Genomic DNA, 20,405 nt, shown 5'->3' on the forward strand with positions numbered 1-20,405 from the left:
GATATTGAAAAATCCTTGCATCCTGGGATGAAGCCCACTTGATCGTGGTGTGTGATCCTTTTAATGTATTGTTGGAGTTGGTTTGCTAGCATTTCATTGAGGTTTTTTGCATTGATGTTCATCAGTGATACTGGCCTGTAATTTTCCTTTTTTTGTGATATCTTTGTCTGGTTGTTTGTTTTTAGTATCTTTTTATTTATTTTTATTTATTTTTTAACATCTTTATTGGAGTATAATTGTTTTAAAATGGTGTGTTAGTTTCTGCTTTGTAACAAAGTGAATCAGCTATACATATACATATATCCCCATATCTCCTCCCTCTTGCATCTCCCTCCCACTCTTTGGTTTTGATATCAGGGTGATGGTGGCCTCATAGAATGAGTTCAGAAGTGTTCCTTCCTCTGCAACGCTTTGGAATAGTTTCAGAAGGATAGGTGTTAACTCTTCTCTAAACGTTTGGTAGAATTCACCTGTGAAGCCATCATCTGGTCCTGGACTTTGGTTTGTTGGGAGTTTTAAAATTACTGATTCAGTTTCAGTACTGGTACTGCTAATTGGTCTGTTCATATTTTCTGTTTCTTTCTAGGTCCATAGATGGACCTAAAGATTATCATACTAAGTGAAGTAAGCCAGACAAAGACAAATATCACATGATATTGCTTATATGTGGAATCTAAAAAAATGATATAAGTGATGAACTTATTTACAAAATAGAAACAGACTCAGACATAGAAAACAAGCTTATGGTTACCAAAGGGGAAAGGGGAGGAGGGATAAATTAGGAATTTGGGATTAACACATCTACACTACTATATATAAAATAGATAACCAACAAGAACCTACTGTATAGCGCAGGGAACTATACTCAATATCTTGTAATAATCTATAAGGGAAAAGAATCTGAAAAAGAATATATATATATATATACATATATACTGTATGTGAATCACTTCACTGTACACATGAAATTAACACAACATTGTAAATCAACTATACTTCAATTTAAAAAAAAAAAAAAAGATCTTCAGAGGCAGACCTGTATTCGAATCCTGCCTCTGCCACTTTATAGCTATGTAACCTCAGGCAAGTTACACATTCTCTGCCTCAGTTTCCCTCATCTATAAAATGGAGATAATAGTACCCATTCATCATGAGGACTGAAGGAGACAAGTACACCTCAGTTCTTAGCACAGTGCCTGGCCAGTGGTAAACAGTCAGTATGTTACTAATGACAATGATAATAGTCATTAACATAAAGAATTTTCCCTGTAGTGAATCTTGTGAGAGATACTGAGTGCAACACCAGGAACCCAGGTTGGAGAAAGCCGTTAGAAAAACAGTTGAAGAAGCATGCAAGAAAGAAACAAAATTATAAACTAGCTATGTACCAAGCCACCATCAGTCCTATTTAGAAATAGCTACCTACTAAGCACTTTTGGGGCCCCACAGACACACCACTTTCCCTGAACTGCTCTCACCTGCCTGAAGACATATGCTCCAAAAGGAACTCAATTGTTAGAAATCCCCCCCTCAAGAGTTTCACCAACCAAGGAAGACTGACCCTTACCACAGGAGAAGAGACTACAAGTGGACACCACACCTAGATAAACTGTCACCATTACATCTCGCACCTATGGGCTGTACTCTAAGGGCCCATTTATCATTCCTAAAAATCTTTCCCTATTAAGATGGTATTTCATCCCAAGTTCTAAGCCACCTCGGGGAGTTATTCATTTTCCTCTGGGTATCTCCCATGTATACATGATATATACATGTCACTAAGCTTGTGGGTTTCCTTTTGTTAATATGTCTTTTATTACACAGGTTTCAGCTAAGAACTCAGAAGGGTAGGGGGAAAGTACTTTTTCTTCCCTACATGACAGTAATTTAGTAAGAGGGTTTCCAGAGTCCTGATGCACTCAGCGGAAATACTGGGCATGTGACCAGGTGCTCATGGAGGCTCTTCAGGAACCTGAATATCAGGACACCAGAACCTTTTCCTTGGGGCCCACAGAGCTCTGGGAGGCAGAAACCCTGATGTGCATGGTGCAGGGAGGGGGTGGAGGCAGCACAGTGTCTAAGCACCTAGTCCTTTACTTGTGTGGCTTCTTTGTGAGCAAGGCACACGCCCTCGCTCCTGTTGAGGAACCCGAGCCAAGTCGCCTGGAATGTTCTCTTTGCACAAGTCACTCATCAATGCAGCCTTAGCTCATGCTAGTCCTTCTGCTGGGAAATGCTTCTCCTCATTAGACTCTGCCTATAAAAAAATTCTACCTGTCCTCCAAAGTACAACTCAAAGGAGGCCTTCTTATTCATTTATCCAAAAATATTTGCTGAATGTCTACTTATTTGAAACAGACCTTTTTCTGGGGATACCAAGAGGTATAAGGAGTGCAGGCAGCCAGGCAAATAAACAAATAGTGAAATTCAGTGAGATGGGGGCTACAATAGAGGCATTTACAAAGTATAGAGGGGTCTTAAAGCACTCACCCTGCAGGGAAGGCCACTGGCCACAATTAAATGAATAAAAAGTAATTTCAAGAAAAGTGTTTGTTAGGAAGAAAACAAAGTTGGCTAATGTGAACGAAAGTGGCTGGAAGGTTGGGTGTCAGAGAAGGCCTCTCTGAAGCGACACTGAGCCAAGAGTGGAATGGTGAGACCATGGCAGGGGCAGCGAAAGCAAAAGGCCTGAAGAGTGGGACCGATGTTGGTTTTGAGGAATAGAAAGAATGTCTTATGTCTGGAATGCAGTGAGAGGGGAGCCAAGATGAGATTACACATAAATAAAATGTTATACTCTGCCTTTTTCACTCAATATTACAATGTAAGAATGTTCTTGGTTGTGAAAAATGATTTGTAAACATCTTTAATGACTGTATTAAAACATTTTTAATGGCTGTATTTAAAAATCATATTTTTAAAAAGTTATTTTCTGCTTTAAAAAAATCATCACATGAGGTACACTCCTGATACAGAGACACCCCCTGCTCAGCCTTCAGCAGAAGTCAGTAGGCAGAAGGGCATATGGGGGTCAGGCACCACCTGCAGGTGTCCTCACTGCCACTTCTGGGCCCCCGTGGTCAAGGCTCAAGTAGCAAAAGCCCCAGTGACCAAACCCTGGAGACTGTTGATATGTCCTGTTCCCAACAGAGTGTGTCTGAGCTCCAGAAACTTCTCTCTCCAGCCTCCTTGCCCCCTCCTTTGTATTGTTCATTCTACTGTGACTCATGGCTCGAGGAGAAACTGTAAGTTCTCAGATGTCCCCTGCTAGAGACCACTTCCTTGTCTCCCATTTGCAAGGAATAGGTAATGCTGACAAAGGCCCTCCTCCAGAAGCTTGCTCTCCTTTCTCCTCTCTTACCATAGCTTTTGGCTTCTGGCTTCACTGGAAAGCCAAAGGACTCCTCCAGCTTCTCTCTGCCAACATTTTAGTCTTCAGGGCTCGCGCTGCAAGGTCTGCGGAATTCCTGTCCATACTCGTGTATCCACTTGTTGGCCACTGGGGGAAATGGGGAGGAAGAAAAGCAGGCTCAGCGGAGCAGACAGCAGCAATGCTCACTCACAGGGTTGTTAAATTCCACACCCTTGGCAACTCACTTGCCTCACCCCGGTCCCAGCCCTACTATGGACTACAAGATGCTGCTTCAGCAGCAGTAAAGAGCAGAAAGGACAGTGGCACCTGGAAAAAGTCCCTGACAGGTCGTGCTACTACAGACTAATTTTCAAACCCGTGGGTACTGTGGTCACTTACCCTTCATGTAGCTCCTAAAAGCCCACCTCCCCCAGGGAACCATTCCAGGGTAATGAGAGAAAAGGGATGGATTCTCCTGGCAAAGTCCACCTCAGCACAAGAGTCCTTCTTCTACTTCTTTTTCTGTCTTCAGAGCTAAGTGCTCTTAGACACAGATATGACATAAACACATCCCCTACTTATTTATCTCTTCCTTGTTTGACCATCTCCTCATGAGGAAGCACCTGCACTCTCCTTGGGATAGAGGACTGGGACTTAGCAACATATTATTCCTTAGCTGTGCTCAGGAATCAAGGCCCATCTGGTCAGGCCAATATACTTTTACTGACACCTGCTCTATGACAAAAGCCTGCCCTTATGGGCTCCCAATGTACTGGTGGCAACTAATCCAGAATCTGATCACCTCAATATAATGTGGCACTGTTAATGAAGCTTTTGGAATGAAAAGGCTATGTTATTTTCCATCCATCCCCTATTTCACTTTACCCTGAACCCCTCACCCAATTCCCATGCCCAGAAAGGCAGGCCTTACCCCACTTATCTCCTACCAGGACAGGACAGCCAGCATGAAGTGTGCCACCATCCCCTTTACCACTCTTATGCAGGTTCCACCAAAATAGTGCTGCATTCTGAAAACAAGCAGACCCCGCCCCAGGGGAGGTCAGCCCAGAATCTCAGTCCTTAGGAAGCACTTGACTGAGAACAAAGGCATGCATGTCATTAAACAAGAAAACTGTCCATGCAGATTGGGGGCAAGGCATGCATAAAATGCCACAAAATGGTATAAGCTGCCGTTTACTCATTCACTCATGCACCACTTATTGAGGGCCTGCTCTGCTCTAGGCCCTGAGGATGCAGAGACAGATCATGTCCATTTCTCTCAGGGAGTTCGTAGTCTTGTGGGAGAGACAGACATTAAAAACAAACCAGGATGAGACAGTGTGACAAGTGCTAGGGGAAAGGTGAGCACAGGGTGTCATAGGATCACTGAGGAGAGAAACTCGACAAAAAGCATAAGGTGGAACAAAATATTCCTCACACAACTAGGAACTTAGTTGAGCCACTGACTCTTCCTTAGGCACTTCCTAATAACACCCCCAGGAAGCAGGGATCATCATCATCCCCACCTCACCAGCAAGGAAGCTGAGACTTAGGGGCTTTAAATAATGCAACTAAGAAGGAGCAAGGTCAGGACTCAAACCCAGGTGTTTTGATTCCAAATCGTATATGTTGTTCTTTTTCCCCCCATCCCCAGCTTTTTTTCCTATATGCTTACTTTAACCTTGGCCAACCCCCTGAGTTTTGATAGATACCCAGCATTTACTCATTGAATGCTTAGGATGTGCTGGGTACTGTGCTAAGTGCTGAGGCGTGATCTCAATTATTGTCTTCATTTCATTCCTGAAGTAAGGGCTGTCATCCCTGACTGATTGATCTGAAATTTGGGGGAGATATTAAATTCATTAAACAAACCTCTTACCACACTGGCCGCCCTCTCTGCCTTGCTTGACGTTATGGCTCCTACTGCAATACGTTTTTATGTTAACTTCTGGAGGCAAGGACTGTGAGTTTTCCTCGGTACTCAGTGCCTCCAGCCCCCAGTGTTTACTAAACGAATGACTGAAGGGACCAGTTGTTGTCAAGGATCCGAAGGGGACCTCTCACCTTTGAGGAGCTCTATTGTAACGGGAAGGCACACATGTAATCATCCTCTTGTAATATAAGTGTAAATAAAATAAAAAACAGAGGCACAAGTAAATGCAGGAGTCAAGAAAATTGAGGAATTATCTTTGATTCTGGGAATCAGGGGAGACCTCTTTGCATTCCCTCTCCCAGGAATAAGCTTGCAAGCACAGGCAGCATGAACGCTAGGGTGTTAGTTCTGCACTGCTAAAACCACCTGTTGGGGTCAGACGCCCACTCACCTTGACCACAGGCACGCTAAAGTTGCCGTAGATGAAGGCGGTGGCTCCTCCAGCTTCCACCGAGCTCAGCTACGAGGCCAGAGGAAGAGACAGGGTTGAGATAGCCCGACTGCCCTACTCTGCCTCACGTGACGTCTGATGTCATTTCTGCATACATTCCCTCTTCTGTGCCCCTCTTTCAACTCTGGGAGAAATACTTACGGAAATACAATCACCCAATTTAGGAATTGAGAGCGCCTACTCAGTGGCATCAGTATTTGCCTGCAGGGCCACAAGAGGACAACGTTTAGAAATGCCCCCTTTCTTTACCCTTTGAGCTAACATCCTTATTGAGGGCTACCATAAGTAGATTCAAACTTTGAGGCCCTCAGGAAGAAATACATTTTATGTCACAACCCAAGACACAGACACGTCCCTGAAGTAAAGTTTCATAGAACATTCTTAACTACATCAGATGCCCTCTGTTATTTTCCATTTTATTTTATTCTATTCTAGTTCAGATTTCTTAAATGCTGACCAGATCCACTAAATTGATTTCACAGCCCACTAATGGATCATGACCGGTGGCTTACAAAACACTGTTTAGATTACAATGATTATTTTTGAAAGCTGGGCATCATAGGAACTACTGATTGCACCTTTGGTGTGTTTCCCAGATCACTCAGACCCTCTCTAGGTAATCTCAGCTAAAGAGTTTCACCACTGGTATATTCTAGAACTATGAATGTGTTTACTTAATTTGAAGAGTTTTTTCTGATTGTCAAAGAAATATGTAATAACCTAAACATTTTGAAAAATACTGGAAAATACTTTAAAATACTTAAAATAATATTATTCATCATCTTACAATCTGGAAAAAGAAAAAAGCACTGTTATGGTTTAACTGTAATAGTTGACATTTATTGAGCACTGGCCGTATGTTAGGCATCACACTAAGTCCTTACAAATATATTATCTCACTTATTCCTCACAACAAATATATCATCCTCACTATTCCTGTGAGTTAGGATTGTTATTATTTACATTCTACAGATGAGGAAACCAAGTCTCAGAGAGATTGAGTGGTTTACAAAAGGTCATATAACTCTTTGGTGACTGAGCCAGGACTGGAGCTGAGCCAATGCTGTCTGACTACAGAGTCCCTGCTCATAACCATTATGCTACATACACTCTTGAACATTAGGTTATGTCCCACTGTTTACTATTATAAACAACACTGTGAACATCTTAATGAGTAAAATCATTTTTGCATTTTAGATTGTTTTCTTAGGAAAGAGTCTGAGCATTAGTATTATTGGGTCAAAAGTATATGCAAATATTCAATACTTTAGATACATACTGCTAAATTAATTTCTCACCAGCAGCATGACACAGAGTGCCAGTCTTACCTCGCCCTGGCTAACTGTCTACCAGCACATTCACAGATCCCACCATATTCGCCTGTGTTACAGAGCAAGGGCTATGGGAGTTGGGATGTTAGCACTTGTTAGAGGAAACTGAACTGACGTGGCAATTCAGAACCTGGAAAAGGCAGTGGTAATTTTTTAGCACATCTTGGCTCCCCCTGTAGTCCTTTGGGAAGGGCGATGAGAGCAACAATTTGCTCCTTGTGTTCAAATAACTAACAAACTGGATGATTCTGTTCAGACCCCTGTTGTCAGCCACTGTGGGTGGAAGCAAGACACAACAGAGGGAACCTGGACTTTCCTGCCTTCCTCTACCTGTGGTTTCACAGTATAGTGGCAAGGAAGGACTTATCCAACAAATTGAAAAGAGAATCGGATGTGTGTGCTATGAAGCTCATGAGCAGGGCGTGGATTGTAAGATTGGTGGAGGGGAGGGAAATCTTCCCTCTGTAAACCTTCCACTGTTTTGTACTGGGACTGATCTTACGTCCAGTTTGAGTAGAAAATCACTAACCTGATTTCATCTCAATCCTCCCAATACTTCTTAAAGATTATTTTCTCCCTATATAATATTACTCTTATGTTCTCCATAAATCTTATCTCTTATGTTCAGAAATGTTTATGATGGTCTTAACACCAACCTGAAGATGAAAGGATTGGGTGTAACCTAGCACTTCCTAGGTCCCACGATCCCAGTTATGGGGTCCTATGCTTGCTTTCTGGGATACATGATAGAAACATATTGTATGAAACTTCACAGAGAGATATCCCCTTACATTATTTCATCAGGTCCTCATGACAGCCCTGTGAGGAGGCGCAGAGCAAGAAAACAAGCTCAAAGAATTGATGTGATTTGTGCTGAGGCCACATGTTAAGTGGCAGAACCAGAATTAGACCAACTGACTCCAAACCCAAAACGCTTTCCATTCCACTGTGTATCAAAGGCTTAAAATCCAAACATATACACACTCTTGCATTTGTCATTTAAAATTGCTGGGCTACCCTTACCATAGTACCCTTACCATAGTAACTGGGCCTCTGTAATCAGGGAGTCAGCTACAGAAGATACTAGGGGGATAAAGAACAGAGAGATATTGGCCCCTAGATGTCCTATTCTTTGGTTGATATCAATGTACTTCACTGCCTGTGACCTCCCATGCCAGCTTGAGTCATCAACCAGAGATGTACCAGCAGCTGATCCAAGCTGTGTCTCCTGCCCAGAGAGCTGACGTCAGCCATCCCTTTGCCTGATCAAAATGCTCAGAATGAGCACGAGAGGCCAGACACCATTGGCAATGGCAGCCTTCCACTTCTGCATAAAATTAAAACTGAGCCACATGAAGAAACATGTTGGGATTGCCAGCATTAAAACTACAGAGTGCTGGCCTCTGATTGTCCTTTCTTGGCTACACTGTGGAGACCAGTTAACAGGACTAAGAAAAGAGGGAATGCTAGGGTGTAGGTGTCTGCTATTCTAATGAGCCTGAAACCAGGCCTTCATCTTAGGGTGTTATGTAGAGCACTTACATTTGGCATGTTTATTCCTTCATTTAACAGTAATACACCTCTTATAATTTAAGTGACAGATGCCTGAAATTATGACTTGTCCATAGAGAAGGCGGTAAACCCACATGATCTGAAGGGAAGAGGATAGGTGAGATAGTAAAGACTGGGTCCGAATTCTATAGGATCAGGTCAGACACTAGGAGAGGAGGCCAATTTATTTTTTAAGGGGGTATAATGTAGATTTTAGTGAAGGATTTATGAGGAGATAAGGAAGAAAATTTTCACCGCATATGAGAGAGCCACACTTACGGAATTTCTCTGTAGGCATCTCTGTTCTTCCCTCTCGTAATCTCAGCTGCTTCATTTCTCTCCTCTCTCCCCTCACAGCTCCACAACCTCATCTATAGGTCCATGCTTTTCAACACCAACTAGTCTATGGGACCTCAAAGACAGAGACCCTCACATCCCCTTCCTGTGTTGTTCAGGTCCCAGGATCTCTTGGCCTTCGGTGTAACCGCACTTCCCATCCTAATCACTGACAATGACAAGGTCACATTTAGGTCTACACAATGTAAGCTCTTTGAGGGCAGGAACTGACTTGTATTGATATTTCTTTATCTCTCCTATAGTGCCTAACAAGAGTGCTGTATGAAATTCACAAACATCCTGGAGACTTTTCTGCTGTGAAATTCAGATAAAATCAGTATCTGATATTGCTTTGAAAACCGTAAAATAAAAGAGATAACAAATAGTCATTAAGTAAGCAGCCCTGGTCCCTCCAGAGCAAGACTCACGTAGATCATAAATGTTGCGACTCGGTTCCCAGAGTTCATTCTGTACAGTGGGCTGGTTGGTGACTGAGACAAAAATAGAACATATCATTATTTTATGCAGATGGCACCAGAGTAACAGCCAGGATGCCACCATAATACAGGGAGGAGAAAAATGGAGGAGTCACAGATGGGATATAGCCTTGAGCTATACCTAGTCAAGTATGTGCCCATCTTTGCTGGCAGGTACTCAATATACTTTTTTCCTCTTACTACTTTATTAGATACGCATATAAGTGAACTGTATACTACTAATCAAACAAAATTGCTTGTTAGTAGTGAAAGCACTGTGAGGGGTTGATTGCACCTTCAGGTTCTTGGTGAAATAAATTAACATATAAAATATTACAGATAATTATTCTGTAAAAATACTAAGTCATAAGACTGGAGTTCCCAATTATTTGCCAAAGAGACACACTTTTTTGTCACAGAAGAGTTTAACTGATATAATTTACATGTCATAAAATTCAATCATTGTAAGAGTGTTTTTCAATGAGTTCTAGTAAAAAGAAGATGATTCAGCAGCAATCAGCTTGAAACCAAGGCTTTCAATCTACCTAGAATGAGAAGCTTTGTTCTAAAATTTCACGCAGTATTCTCTGGGGGCCCTATAAGAGCTCTGTCTCAGAGAAATAAATAACACTCTCGTTGCCTACCCCACGAGATTGGTCACCAACCCCATGGTTACCGTAGCATGGTCAAAGTGAGGCTCATAGTGCCCTCCAATTCCGTAGTTTACCACCTGGAGGTACTCTGCGTAGGGAGGCTGGACATCAAGGCCTGTAAGGGAGGCAATGCGATGGTCGAGGGTCACCAGCACTGGGTCAACGGTGTCCTTTAGCCAGGCACTAAAACACACCACAGGTTGCAGCATCAGTGATCTAATGCCAGAAATGACTAAATATCTGTGAATGAATGAATGAATGATGTCAACTGCCAGAAGGAAGGAAGGAAGGCAAGGAGGACAGGAAGATAGACACGAATACCTAATTACCTACTCACTCCTCCTGTTAAGTTGGCCCAGTCCATTTTGTGCTCTGTCTTAACATTCACACATTCATTCAACAAACATTCTCTGAGGCCTACTGTATGCCAGACCCTGTGTTAGGTGTGTGAAGAGTGAAGGTTCACATCACCAGGCACTGGGATACAAAGAGAAAGAAGACAAAACCCTGTTTTTAAAAATGCTATGTTTAGAGACATCTCAATGGAGGAAGCTGGGTGCAATGGAAAAAGCTTTGGATTCAGAGGAGTAAGACCAGTCCCGGATCCTCGGCTTGACCCTTGGTCAGGCCCTTAACCTTTCACCTCTCTTAAGGTTCAGTGTATTCATCTATAATATGGGGATGGTAATATTATCTACTACACAGACTTATGAAGATTGTGACAGACTGCTTATGAAGATGCTTTGTAAGCTGTATGTTATTGATTGCTGTAAAACACAGAAAAATCTCTGCTCTTTTGCTCTCCTCCAGGACAAACCAGGATAGGTCAAAGGCCAAAGAGCAAAGTTCAGTCTCTTTTCCTGAATGTCTTGTTGAGGTTCTGATAAAGTGGAGGATTTGGGATCAGAATGTAGGTCCCTGGGAAGTGAGGAAGTGCTCCCCAAGCAAAGCCAGTGAGCCTCCTGGGGAGATGATGAAGGCTCTTAAGGGAAGCACCTTGGCATGTCTGGGAAGACCACTTCTTTGGTCTATAAATGATGGATTAATTTGTTCATTCTTTTGTATGGAGTGCATGCATAGTGCTATGCTGTGGGCTCTAAGGTTTACAAAGATACCCAGGACAAAGCTGTTGTGTTCAAAGAGCTCATGAGAGGAGACACACAAATATACACAAATACAACTCAGCACAAATCAAGGTAGAGTGAAAAATAAGAACCAGCCCTTAAAGTAAAGTTCTGGGGAGCACAGAGGAAGGAGATGTTAATTCTGACTGGGGCACTGAGGTAAGATGGACATGTAGGCCAAATTTTGAAGGGTGCATAAAATTTCAATAGATGGAAAAGACATAGGGATATTCCAGGCTTCTTTGAAGAAAGAGCATAAGCACAGACATGGTGGGGTGATATAATACAGTGTGTGTCAGCACGAAAGCATTTAGTCTATGAGAGAAGTAATGGGAAATAATGCTAGCAAAGTAGGCTCAGGGCATGTTGTAGAAAGCTGAGGACCCTGTGGTCGGGAACCTGGTCTTTGTGGATAGTGATTAGGAGTGCATAGGTGACCTTTGAGGGACCAGTTCCAGTGAAGTTGTGAGGACAGAACCAAAATTCAAGTGGGTGCACTGTGGTGGAGGGTGGGTAGTGAGAGGAGGCAATAAGGGTCTCAGTTTCTTTACCTGAAAAGTAAAGAGAATATCACCTACTCCCCTAAAAGCAATGACTCTAAACAGAAGGTTGAATTTTCTCCTTGACACTACGTCAGAAAGGTTAGCAAAGCAACAAAGCTGAGGTTAGACGGGCCTTTCAAAACTTAGAAAATAACTTATAATGTAAAAGGTCCCCAAAACGTGGGCTTCCCTGCTGGCGCAGTGGTTGAGAGTCTTGCCTGCCAATGCAGGGGACACGGGTTCGAGCCCTGGTCTGGGAAGATCCCACATGCCGCGGAGCAACTGGGCCCGTGAGCCACAATTACTGAGCCTGCGCGTCTGGAGCCTGTGCTCCGCAACAAGAGAGGCCGCGATAGTGAGAGGCCCGCACACCACGATGAAGAGTGGCCCGCGTTTGCCACAACTGGAGAAAGCCCTTGCACAGAAACGAAGACCCAGCACAGCCATAAATTAATTAATTAATTAATTAAAGTAGCAAATTAAAAAAAAAAAAAAAAGGTCCCCAAAACGTACCAGACCAAATAAGTTAAGCCAGATGATTCTGAATCCAAGCTTTCATCACTCAGCTCGCTTCCCAGACAACAAAACCATCCACCCAGCCTGAGGTCTGGCCTCTCCCCAAGGATGTCATCACCGTCTCCCATGGCTCCAGTGGGGACCCTCCTCTTACGGTATCCTGTCCTTACAGCACAAACCAAGGGCTGCAGTGGAGGGGGAGCAGGGATGGAGGGGAGGGTATACGGCTGGGCTCTCAACTAGAGAAGGTATCAGATCCAGAGATTCTGGCCATCCGTCTTGCCTGAGTGGTGGCAAGTCATGCTTTGAATATGAGTCAGGGGGTAAAGTCAAGTTCCAAATAGAGACAGGACTTGTTCCCTGGAAAAGCAATCCTGGTTAGGAGAACAACTACACACTTAATTTTTGGTCTAGGGCATAGGAGCTTTTTCAAGTCTTTCCCTAATGGCCTCCTAGTTAAGTCCTCAGACCATGTAACCACCTGAGAAAGGCCCTTGGGTAAGGGGAGTGGAAATTGCTCCCTCTCAACAAGAATGTACAGATATAGACGTGAACTACAGTGGCGTCTCTAATGGCACCTGAATGGCTGTTGCTGACCTTCAGTCACTTGTGCCACAGGCCCGAGGGTGCCCAGCAGGCATGACCAGAGTCCCTGCCAAGAAAGGACCCCTCTTACCTTTTGCTGATGCGGTACTCCACTGGTAACTGCTTTTCGCCTGATGCCACCACAGATCTCTGTAGCTGGTGTGAAGGATGTAAGAGAAAGTGCAAGTGGTTATAACGCAAAGGGAAGGGCTCTCACTTCCATAGACATGCCCCTCTCTTAGCATAAACCTAACAATCACCCGTTTCTCCTTAATTAAAGGATATTTTGTACATGCTACTAATTTAGTGATAGCTATCAATCTTAAGTGACATAAAAGCTCAGAGTTGAAAATAACCTTTAGCTTCATATCTGGTAAATAGTAAAAACTGAAAAAGGTCTGTAGGACTGAAATACAAGTGATTTTGAATCCCTTTTGCATCTGCAAGACTGTGAGTTCTGTAAGAACAAGGGCTGTTTCTTATTCATCTTTATATCCGTGTTTGGGGCAGGGACTGACTGATGGTAAGTTAAGCTTTGACTTAGTGTTTGTCAAATTAAATGAACTCCTCCAATGACAGGACACTTTCTACCCTCGGAGGCAGCTTGCTCCTTCTGAACAATTCTGATAAAAGCCCTTCCTTACAGAGAATCAAAATCTGTTTTGTTTGCAGCTGCCCTGGTTATGGGGAAAAAACAACCAAACAGGTTTGAAGTCACTAATTTAACTGAATGTCTCTATTTTGTTCTGAATGTCTAGATATAAATTTTAAATTATTTTTAAATAAAGTGGCCTCTAATTGCAAAGGTACTGTACCAGGGACAGAAAGAGAAATATTATTTACATAAGGATGTCTACTTCTGCATTTGTCATCAGAATGTCAGCTCCATGAGGGCAAGGACTTGGTCTTTTTTCAGTGCTGTATCCCCAGGAGGCAGAGAAGGCCTGGCAGGGAGTAGGTGCTCCATATTGGTGAAATGTACCCAGGAGTGAATGAACCAGAGTCCTGTGGCTAAAGACACAGCCCCGGCATGTCACATGCAGTCACAGCAGAGCACAGAGCCACAAAGGGCACGTGACAGAAACCCTTTCCCTTCTCAGAGGCTTCTACGATATTATTGTTCCTGCTGCTAAACCAGGTAGACAACCTTGGAAAAGGCTCTTCCCTTGCTTGGACCCGTTTCCCCAGCTATAAAATGCAGCATGTGAACAATACGTTCTTGGAGTCCTTCTCAGCCTCTCCCTCTACAATACTAGGATGCAGGGAATCGGTAAGTGACTGATATCGTCTCTTTCTAGTCCTCTAGCCAGCATCCTCTCCTGAGCCATTCACAGAGGAGTGAGGAGAGATTCATAGAGAGATAGTCCCTTCTGTTCTTTTCGGACAACATCAATGGTTTAAAAACAAATCCTAGGGAGTCGCCACTCCACCCTGCCCGCCCCCTCCCTTAAAGAGCCACACTGCATTTAATTCCTTTAAGAATTATTTACTGTGCACCTACAAGTCATTCATTTGGGGGGACAAATACTTACTGGTCGTTCTCTGTGCTAAGCACTGTGCTATGCATTGTAAATACAACATAGGAAACCAGACATAAGGCATCCAGTGGGGCCCTAATGGACAAGTACAGGGTGCTATGGAAATACAGAGAAGGAGCATCTAGCCCATTCTTATGAAGGCCAGGAAGGCCTCCCAGGATGCTCAAAAGACAACTGGAATCACACAGGTGAAAAGAGGCCAAGGGAAGAGTGGTTCAGGCAGAGAGAAGAGTGTGTGGGGAGCCAGTGAGGGCACTGCCTGTTCGTGGAGATGCAAGTTGTTTAGGGTGGCTAGGGTGTCAGTATAATGGGAACACGCTGCAGAGGGAGTGGCAGCGGCCAGGCCAGGGAGCTCTGTAATCATTTGAAAGCAAAAGTGACCCATTAAAGAGTTTAAGTGAGGGCTTGACTCAGTCAGATGTGACCCTTTGCAAACTGCTCTGGCTACAACGGGCCTAATACGGAGCCGGGCATTTCAAGGACAACATATGATCCCTGCTAGTTTACAGTCTAGCTGGGGGGACAGGATACTAACCCATGAAACTGGTCGTGATTCCAGACAACACGTAAATGGCAGAATAAATGAAAGTACCAAACAGGTGGAGACAAAAACTGAGTTCAGAGGAGGGAGGTTACTGTATGTGGCCCCAAAAAGTGCTCTGAAAAAAATGTTCCTCCTGAAAGAATCTATGAAAGTGGGCCAAAGTGGTCAGGGATAGGGGCCAAGAGAGGCATAGGGTTTCAATTGAGTCTTCAAGGATGCGGAGGATGCAGATGGGGGAGGAGTGATGAGAGAGCAGAGAAATGCTTCTTTGAGAAACACACAGTGAAGAGGAGCAGAGAAATTCAGCACAAGCCACTGAGGTGGCTCGGTCCCATGGGGCAGCCGCTACCACACACCCCCAGGGCTTATTCCTGGCTGAGCCAAAGACCAGACAGCGATCAGCAACCCCAGCGAGACGCTTCTGGAGGAAGGGAGCGTGGCACAATCTGTGCGTGCCAAACAGATGACCTGGCTACAAGGGATTAAATGAACATCTCCGAGTGGGCCGCCTGTCCTGTTACCACAGCAACGGAGTTGTCCTGAGGAAAAAGGAGCTGCCGGCCAAACGCTCCCGCCGGCTCACTGAGAAGCCAAAGCTATTGAAAAGACATCGTTCCAATTCAACAGGGAGGGGAGCTTGATCGCTTCAAAAACCTTCTGTACAAAGATTCCAGATTTCTCTGAAGGGCCTAATTTAGATGAAATTATTATTGCTGTATTTCTCCCTCCAATCCACGTCTGCTGTCAGAGACTTCCTCAAAATCTGCAGACCTGATCAGGGCACTCTCCTGTTTCAAACTGTCCCACAGCTCCCCGCCTGCCTTCGAGGTAAAATCCAAGCTCCCCAGCTTGGTACTTCCAGCGCTTCTAATTGTGTCTCACGTTGCAGCCTCATCTCCCATCACCTCGCACCCCCTCCCTTGCATACTTCAGCCCCCGGGCTTACCCCCACTCTCTGGACACACCACACAGCAGGCCCGTGCACAGACTGTCTGTCTCCCTGGAATACCCTTTGCCACCTTCCACTCTGATGAATCTCAGGTCCACAGAGAAGCCTTCTCTGTTTCTAACTCTCCCCCTTCCCCCATTTGCTCTTCACCCGACTGCCTTTCCCTGCCTTTCCCTCAGAGGAAGGTTCACCTTTTTAGGCTGCCGTAGCACAACTCCCTCACACACCTCTATTACAGCACGTATCACAGTGCATTGTAAATATGTTTTCCCCATTCTGCAGGAAGCTCCTAAATGGGAGCGAGCAATACTTAACCTCCTCGTAACAGCCCAAGCACCCGGTACAGCGTCTGGCACACAGCAGGTGAGTGATGGACTGGCTGCCGGGGTGAATAGCACACCGTGAAGGCCACAATGTCTGCTTTGACACAGTAGTTCTGAGACCATCTTAATGTACCGTTTGTAAAGAGGCAACATGCTTATAGTGGTGAGGTCGACCGCATGATTTTTCTAAATATTTGCCACACTTCCTGGTGGACTAAACTCCCCTCCGCATCAACATCAAGCTTGGCGCGGTGACTGCAGAGCCTTCTCCATGGGAGAATAAGATACACTCTCCCTGCTGACTGCAGTGTTAGCTGTACACTGTGCCTTAGCCGGGGAAACGTGGATGGAAGTAATGCCTGGTGCTTCCAAGCAGAGGCTTTAAGAACCAGCTAGCAGTTTGCCATCTCTGCCTTTTTCCTCTCGCATGAGACGGCAGTGTTCCAAAGAGAGGCTGCTCTGTTGGGCTGGGTCCCAGAGGAAGACAGCACGGGGCGGAGCTGCAGCCAGCCCAAGACAGACAGGAAACGAGAGGATGAAGCCGACCTCTACCGCTGTTGTAGGCCTCTTCCACGTATATGGAATGACTGATATTGGGGGAGGGGGGTTCCTTTAATTTTTTTAGGTTAAATTTATATACGATGATACGCACAGATCTCAGGAGTACCATTTGCTGAGTTTTGACAAAGGCATCCAGCCATGGACTCCACATCCCTAACAAGATATTGAGAGCACATTTTCAATACCCCAGAAAATCCCCTTGTATCCTTTCTCAGCCAGTCCTCTCCCTCCAGAGGCAACCACTACTGTGATTTTTTTCACCATTGATTAGTTTTATGGAATGGCTGGTATTTTGAACTCCTGAACAGATGAAGTATCTAGTTGTTCAGGCTGCCTATTCTCCCACTTCTGAACACCAGCCATATAAAGAAACAAAGGGAAGTTCTTGGCAGGCCTTGGGGACACTCACCCATGGTTCTGCAAGCCCTCTGATTTTCTGAGCCTCAGTGTCACTGACAAAGTCATGGTAGAGAACAACATAGGGTTCCAGGTGGATGACCTCTTTCCGGACAGGCTGGAGGAGCAGGTAGGGGCTGGAACTGGTCTCATAGGAGCAGTAGAGCCTGGGGATCTGGTAGTGAGTCGGCTGAAGGGAAAGACTAGAATCAGCTTAAGAGAAGAAGGGTCTAGGGGCGGAAACCGATTTAGGGGAACTACAGCATAAAAAACCTGGAATGCAGGAGATTCAGAATTCAGTCACTGATGCTGTCCAAGTGAGCTTTATTTATTTATTTTTGGTGCATCAGCCTTTCCCCTCACATCGTCCCAGTTCTACCTTTTCTCCCTCTATCCGAGCCTGTTCCCTGTTTTTCGTTCCCTGAGAAATCCTACCTGGGAGCCCAGGGTCTGACATAACTCCTCATAGGTGTCCCTGGTCTGCAGGTGGGGTACGTTGGGCCTCTGGATGACAGCCTCAGCTACGGCCTGGTTGGGGCTCTCTGCCAAGAGCTTTTCGTATTTCAAGACATTCCTGGCCATCCTCTTATTATCTGGGCCTGGAAGAAATCGGAGCAGGGAATAACACAGGTTAACAAACGGTGATCCTAGAGAGTGCCGCCAAGGTTTCCTATAGCTTCACCGTCACACGTGACCAGCAGCTGGACACCTAAATAACTCCCTGTGTCCATGCACAGGAGGATGTAAGGCCCTCACTCCCAGGAAAGTACCTGCCATTAAAAAGAGACTGAGTAGGGCCTGGTAGAGCTGAAGGAACACTCTTAGACCAAGGGATCATGAGGATGTGGCTGTAGGATGGTGTGATGGTCAGTTTCATGTATAGGGAAGAAGCTTCAATCTTTTATTCATTCATTCACCCATCCATTCAGTAACTCTCCAGTGAACATCTACTATGTACCAGACACTGTGCTAGAGGCTAACCTCCCAGAGTTGAGAGTCTAATGGAGAAAAGACACATTAACTACTTACAACACAACACAACACGGAAGTGCTATGACACAGAAGTTCAAAGAGCCAAAGCCTATAGCAGAGAGACCCGATCTATTCTTCCCTAGAGAATTGGAAGCAAATTTCTTCCCAGCTCTACTAGATCCTTCAAAATCCCTAACTGGCCTAGACATAGCAGAGTAGTATGGGACAAAGGGGCTCTAGACGTTGGTTCTAGCCTAGGTTCCTACAGTTGTCTTGTGTCTTGTTTGTGCCTGCTTTGGCTGCAGATCCCCCATGGATTAGAGCTACCCATGGCCTGCTAGCCTCTGTGCATGATTCTCAGTGCATCTCAGAAGGAGGTGCTGACTTGTTGTAAGGCTCACAAAGCATCTTTCTCTGAGGAGCTCAATGTCCTTCTAACCACCAGCGCCACCACCACCATTATTCTGGCAAAGGAGGGGACAGAAATTACCATCCTTTTTTAACCAGAGAAGAAATGAAGTTTGGGGGAATGGAAATAATGAGCTCAAAATACCAACAAAAATATTGCAAAACCATTTATGGAACCAGGAATCTCAATTTGCTGTGTCCTACTTATCCACCTATAATAGTGCACAATTTGGGTTCTCTGGGAGAGGCAGAGATTTTAATAGATAAAGCACAAAGAAATAAAGAGGGGTTGGGTTATCAATTTGTACCACTAACTGTCTACGTGTTTCCAGACCATACAGCTACTTCCTTATCCTACTGTTTGCCAAATTATCAGAAAGGAATAACATTACTAAATGGGTTCATTAGAAAGTGACAGTGAAATCCTACACGAAATACTTCATAAATATTAAAACATAATAGTGATTATGTATCTTACTTTAGTATCTAACTATCTTATTAAAAGAAAACCTGGGAAGCCACCTACCACCAACATTTTAAGCAAAAATATCCAAGTAGAGCTAAGCTAGTAAATCTCCCTCCCAGTTTTACTCCGGTGAGGCGCTGCCTGAACAGGGTTGAAGCTGAACTCTGTGGCCAACTGGGCAGGATGCTTGCATAGCAAAGTGAGCTCCGGTTTAAAGAGAAGAATTGCTATCTTTCTATGAGCAGCCAAAGTGAACATCCCTGCTGAGTCGCTCTCCTTCTTGCACACACAGCTCTCATTGATTGCACTCGTTCCCAGGTCTGCTCCTGAAACCTGGATCTTCAAACGTCCCTAAAGAAACTGGCTCCCAATCTTGGACTTGTTCTCCACTAAAGCAACACATATATATGACTGGAAGGGGGTGGAGGAGGAAGGGGACAGGTTGATATCTTTTTCTTAGCTTTCTAACTAACTTAAAAACTCTTGATCAGTATGTAAGATTTAATCAAAAATTAGAAATGTGCCTTGGATTATGAAATAGAAAAATAAAAATAGACAGCTGTGTTTCATTTGCAAGGACTAAAGGCCAAGAGTAGGAGGGAGTTCCCAGTAAGTCAGACTTGTAGTTATCTTTTATCGTTACGTACTGTACAGAAGAAACTCTCGGGAGAGGCTGAGGGCACAGGAAATATTTCCCACCTATAAAAAAGAAAGAAAAGGAAAAGAAAGAGTTAACTGCACTGAGGATATCTCCTCTGACGAACCATTACATGGATTTTTTTAAAAACTATAAAATATTCTTACCAAGAATAGATAGTAAGACTCATTGAAATGAGCTGCAGACTAAAATGTAGAGGTTCTCTGTCCTAATTCAGGATTTGAGCCCTGATCCAAATCAGGTCTCCTCAGTTTCCTCATTTACAAATGACTTATTAACACCCTTACCAGGGAAGGGAGAAAAATAAAGGAAAATAAACTGTCTTAAAATGCCCTCAAGTCTTTCAAAGCATGCAAAACCATGTAATTGTAGGGTATTGTTATTTTGGTATATTTTATTATTAAAATTAATATGGAACTATAAAAACCCTACTAAAACTATAATTTACTCTCCAGGCTCAGTACTTCTGAGAGTCCACAAAGTTAGGGGAAGGCAAAGGAAGAACTAAACCTGAACCGTTGCCACTGCATAGTAATGACTCTCCCTGCAGCCATTCAACCTTGGGCTACACGTGGTCAAAAGTAAACAGGGGATTTCCAGACAAACCTGGGGAACAGAACCCAGGGTGGGTGGGTTGTGATCCTACTCTGAGGGCCATGGAATGATGATGAGCTGCTAGAACTGTATTTCCCTCCGATCATTTTATTTTTGCATGTGAAAAAATTCATTTTTAATGATAA

The 20,405-nt window shown here is 44.2% G+C and overlaps 1 protein-coding gene across 2 annotated transcripts in view; it reads right to left on the reverse strand.

The window, feature by feature from the left end:
* Positions 1 to 888: 888 nt before the first annotated feature.
* P4HA3 (prolyl 4-hydroxylase subunit alpha 3) overlaps positions 889 to 20,405 on the reverse strand; it is a 37,412-nt gene continuing 17,895 nt past the window's right edge. The window contains exons 5-13 of one of the 2 annotated variants that reach the window (XM_057553874.1): positions 19,655 to 19,706; positions 17,597 to 17,760; positions 17,175 to 17,351; positions 12,942 to 13,006; positions 10,161 to 10,266; positions 9,383 to 9,445; positions 5,677 to 5,745; positions 4,284 to 4,380; positions 889 to 3,499 (exon numbers count right to left, since the gene is read on the reverse strand). In XM_057553874.1, the coding sequence (XP_057409857.1) occupies positions 3,429 to 3,499; positions 4,284 to 4,380; positions 5,677 to 5,745; positions 9,383 to 9,445; positions 10,161 to 10,266; positions 12,942 to 13,006; positions 17,175 to 17,351; positions 17,597 to 17,760; positions 19,655 to 19,706 (864 nt within the window). In that variant the 3' untranslated portion in view covers positions 889 to 3,428. Of the gene's footprint in view, positions 3,500 to 4,283; positions 4,381 to 5,676; positions 5,746 to 9,382; positions 9,446 to 10,106; positions 10,267 to 12,941; positions 13,007 to 17,174; positions 17,352 to 17,596; positions 17,761 to 19,654; positions 19,707 to 20,405 lie in introns of both variants that reach the window. The other variant, XM_007173726.2, reaches the window with a different exon arrangement.

The sequence above is a fragment of the Balaenoptera acutorostrata genome, chromosome 9 (assembly GCF_949987535.1).
Source record: "Balaenoptera acutorostrata chromosome 9, mBalAcu1.1, whole genome shotgun sequence".
Lineage (NCBI taxonomy): Eukaryota > Metazoa > Chordata > Mammalia > Artiodactyla > Balaenopteridae > Balaenoptera > Balaenoptera acutorostrata.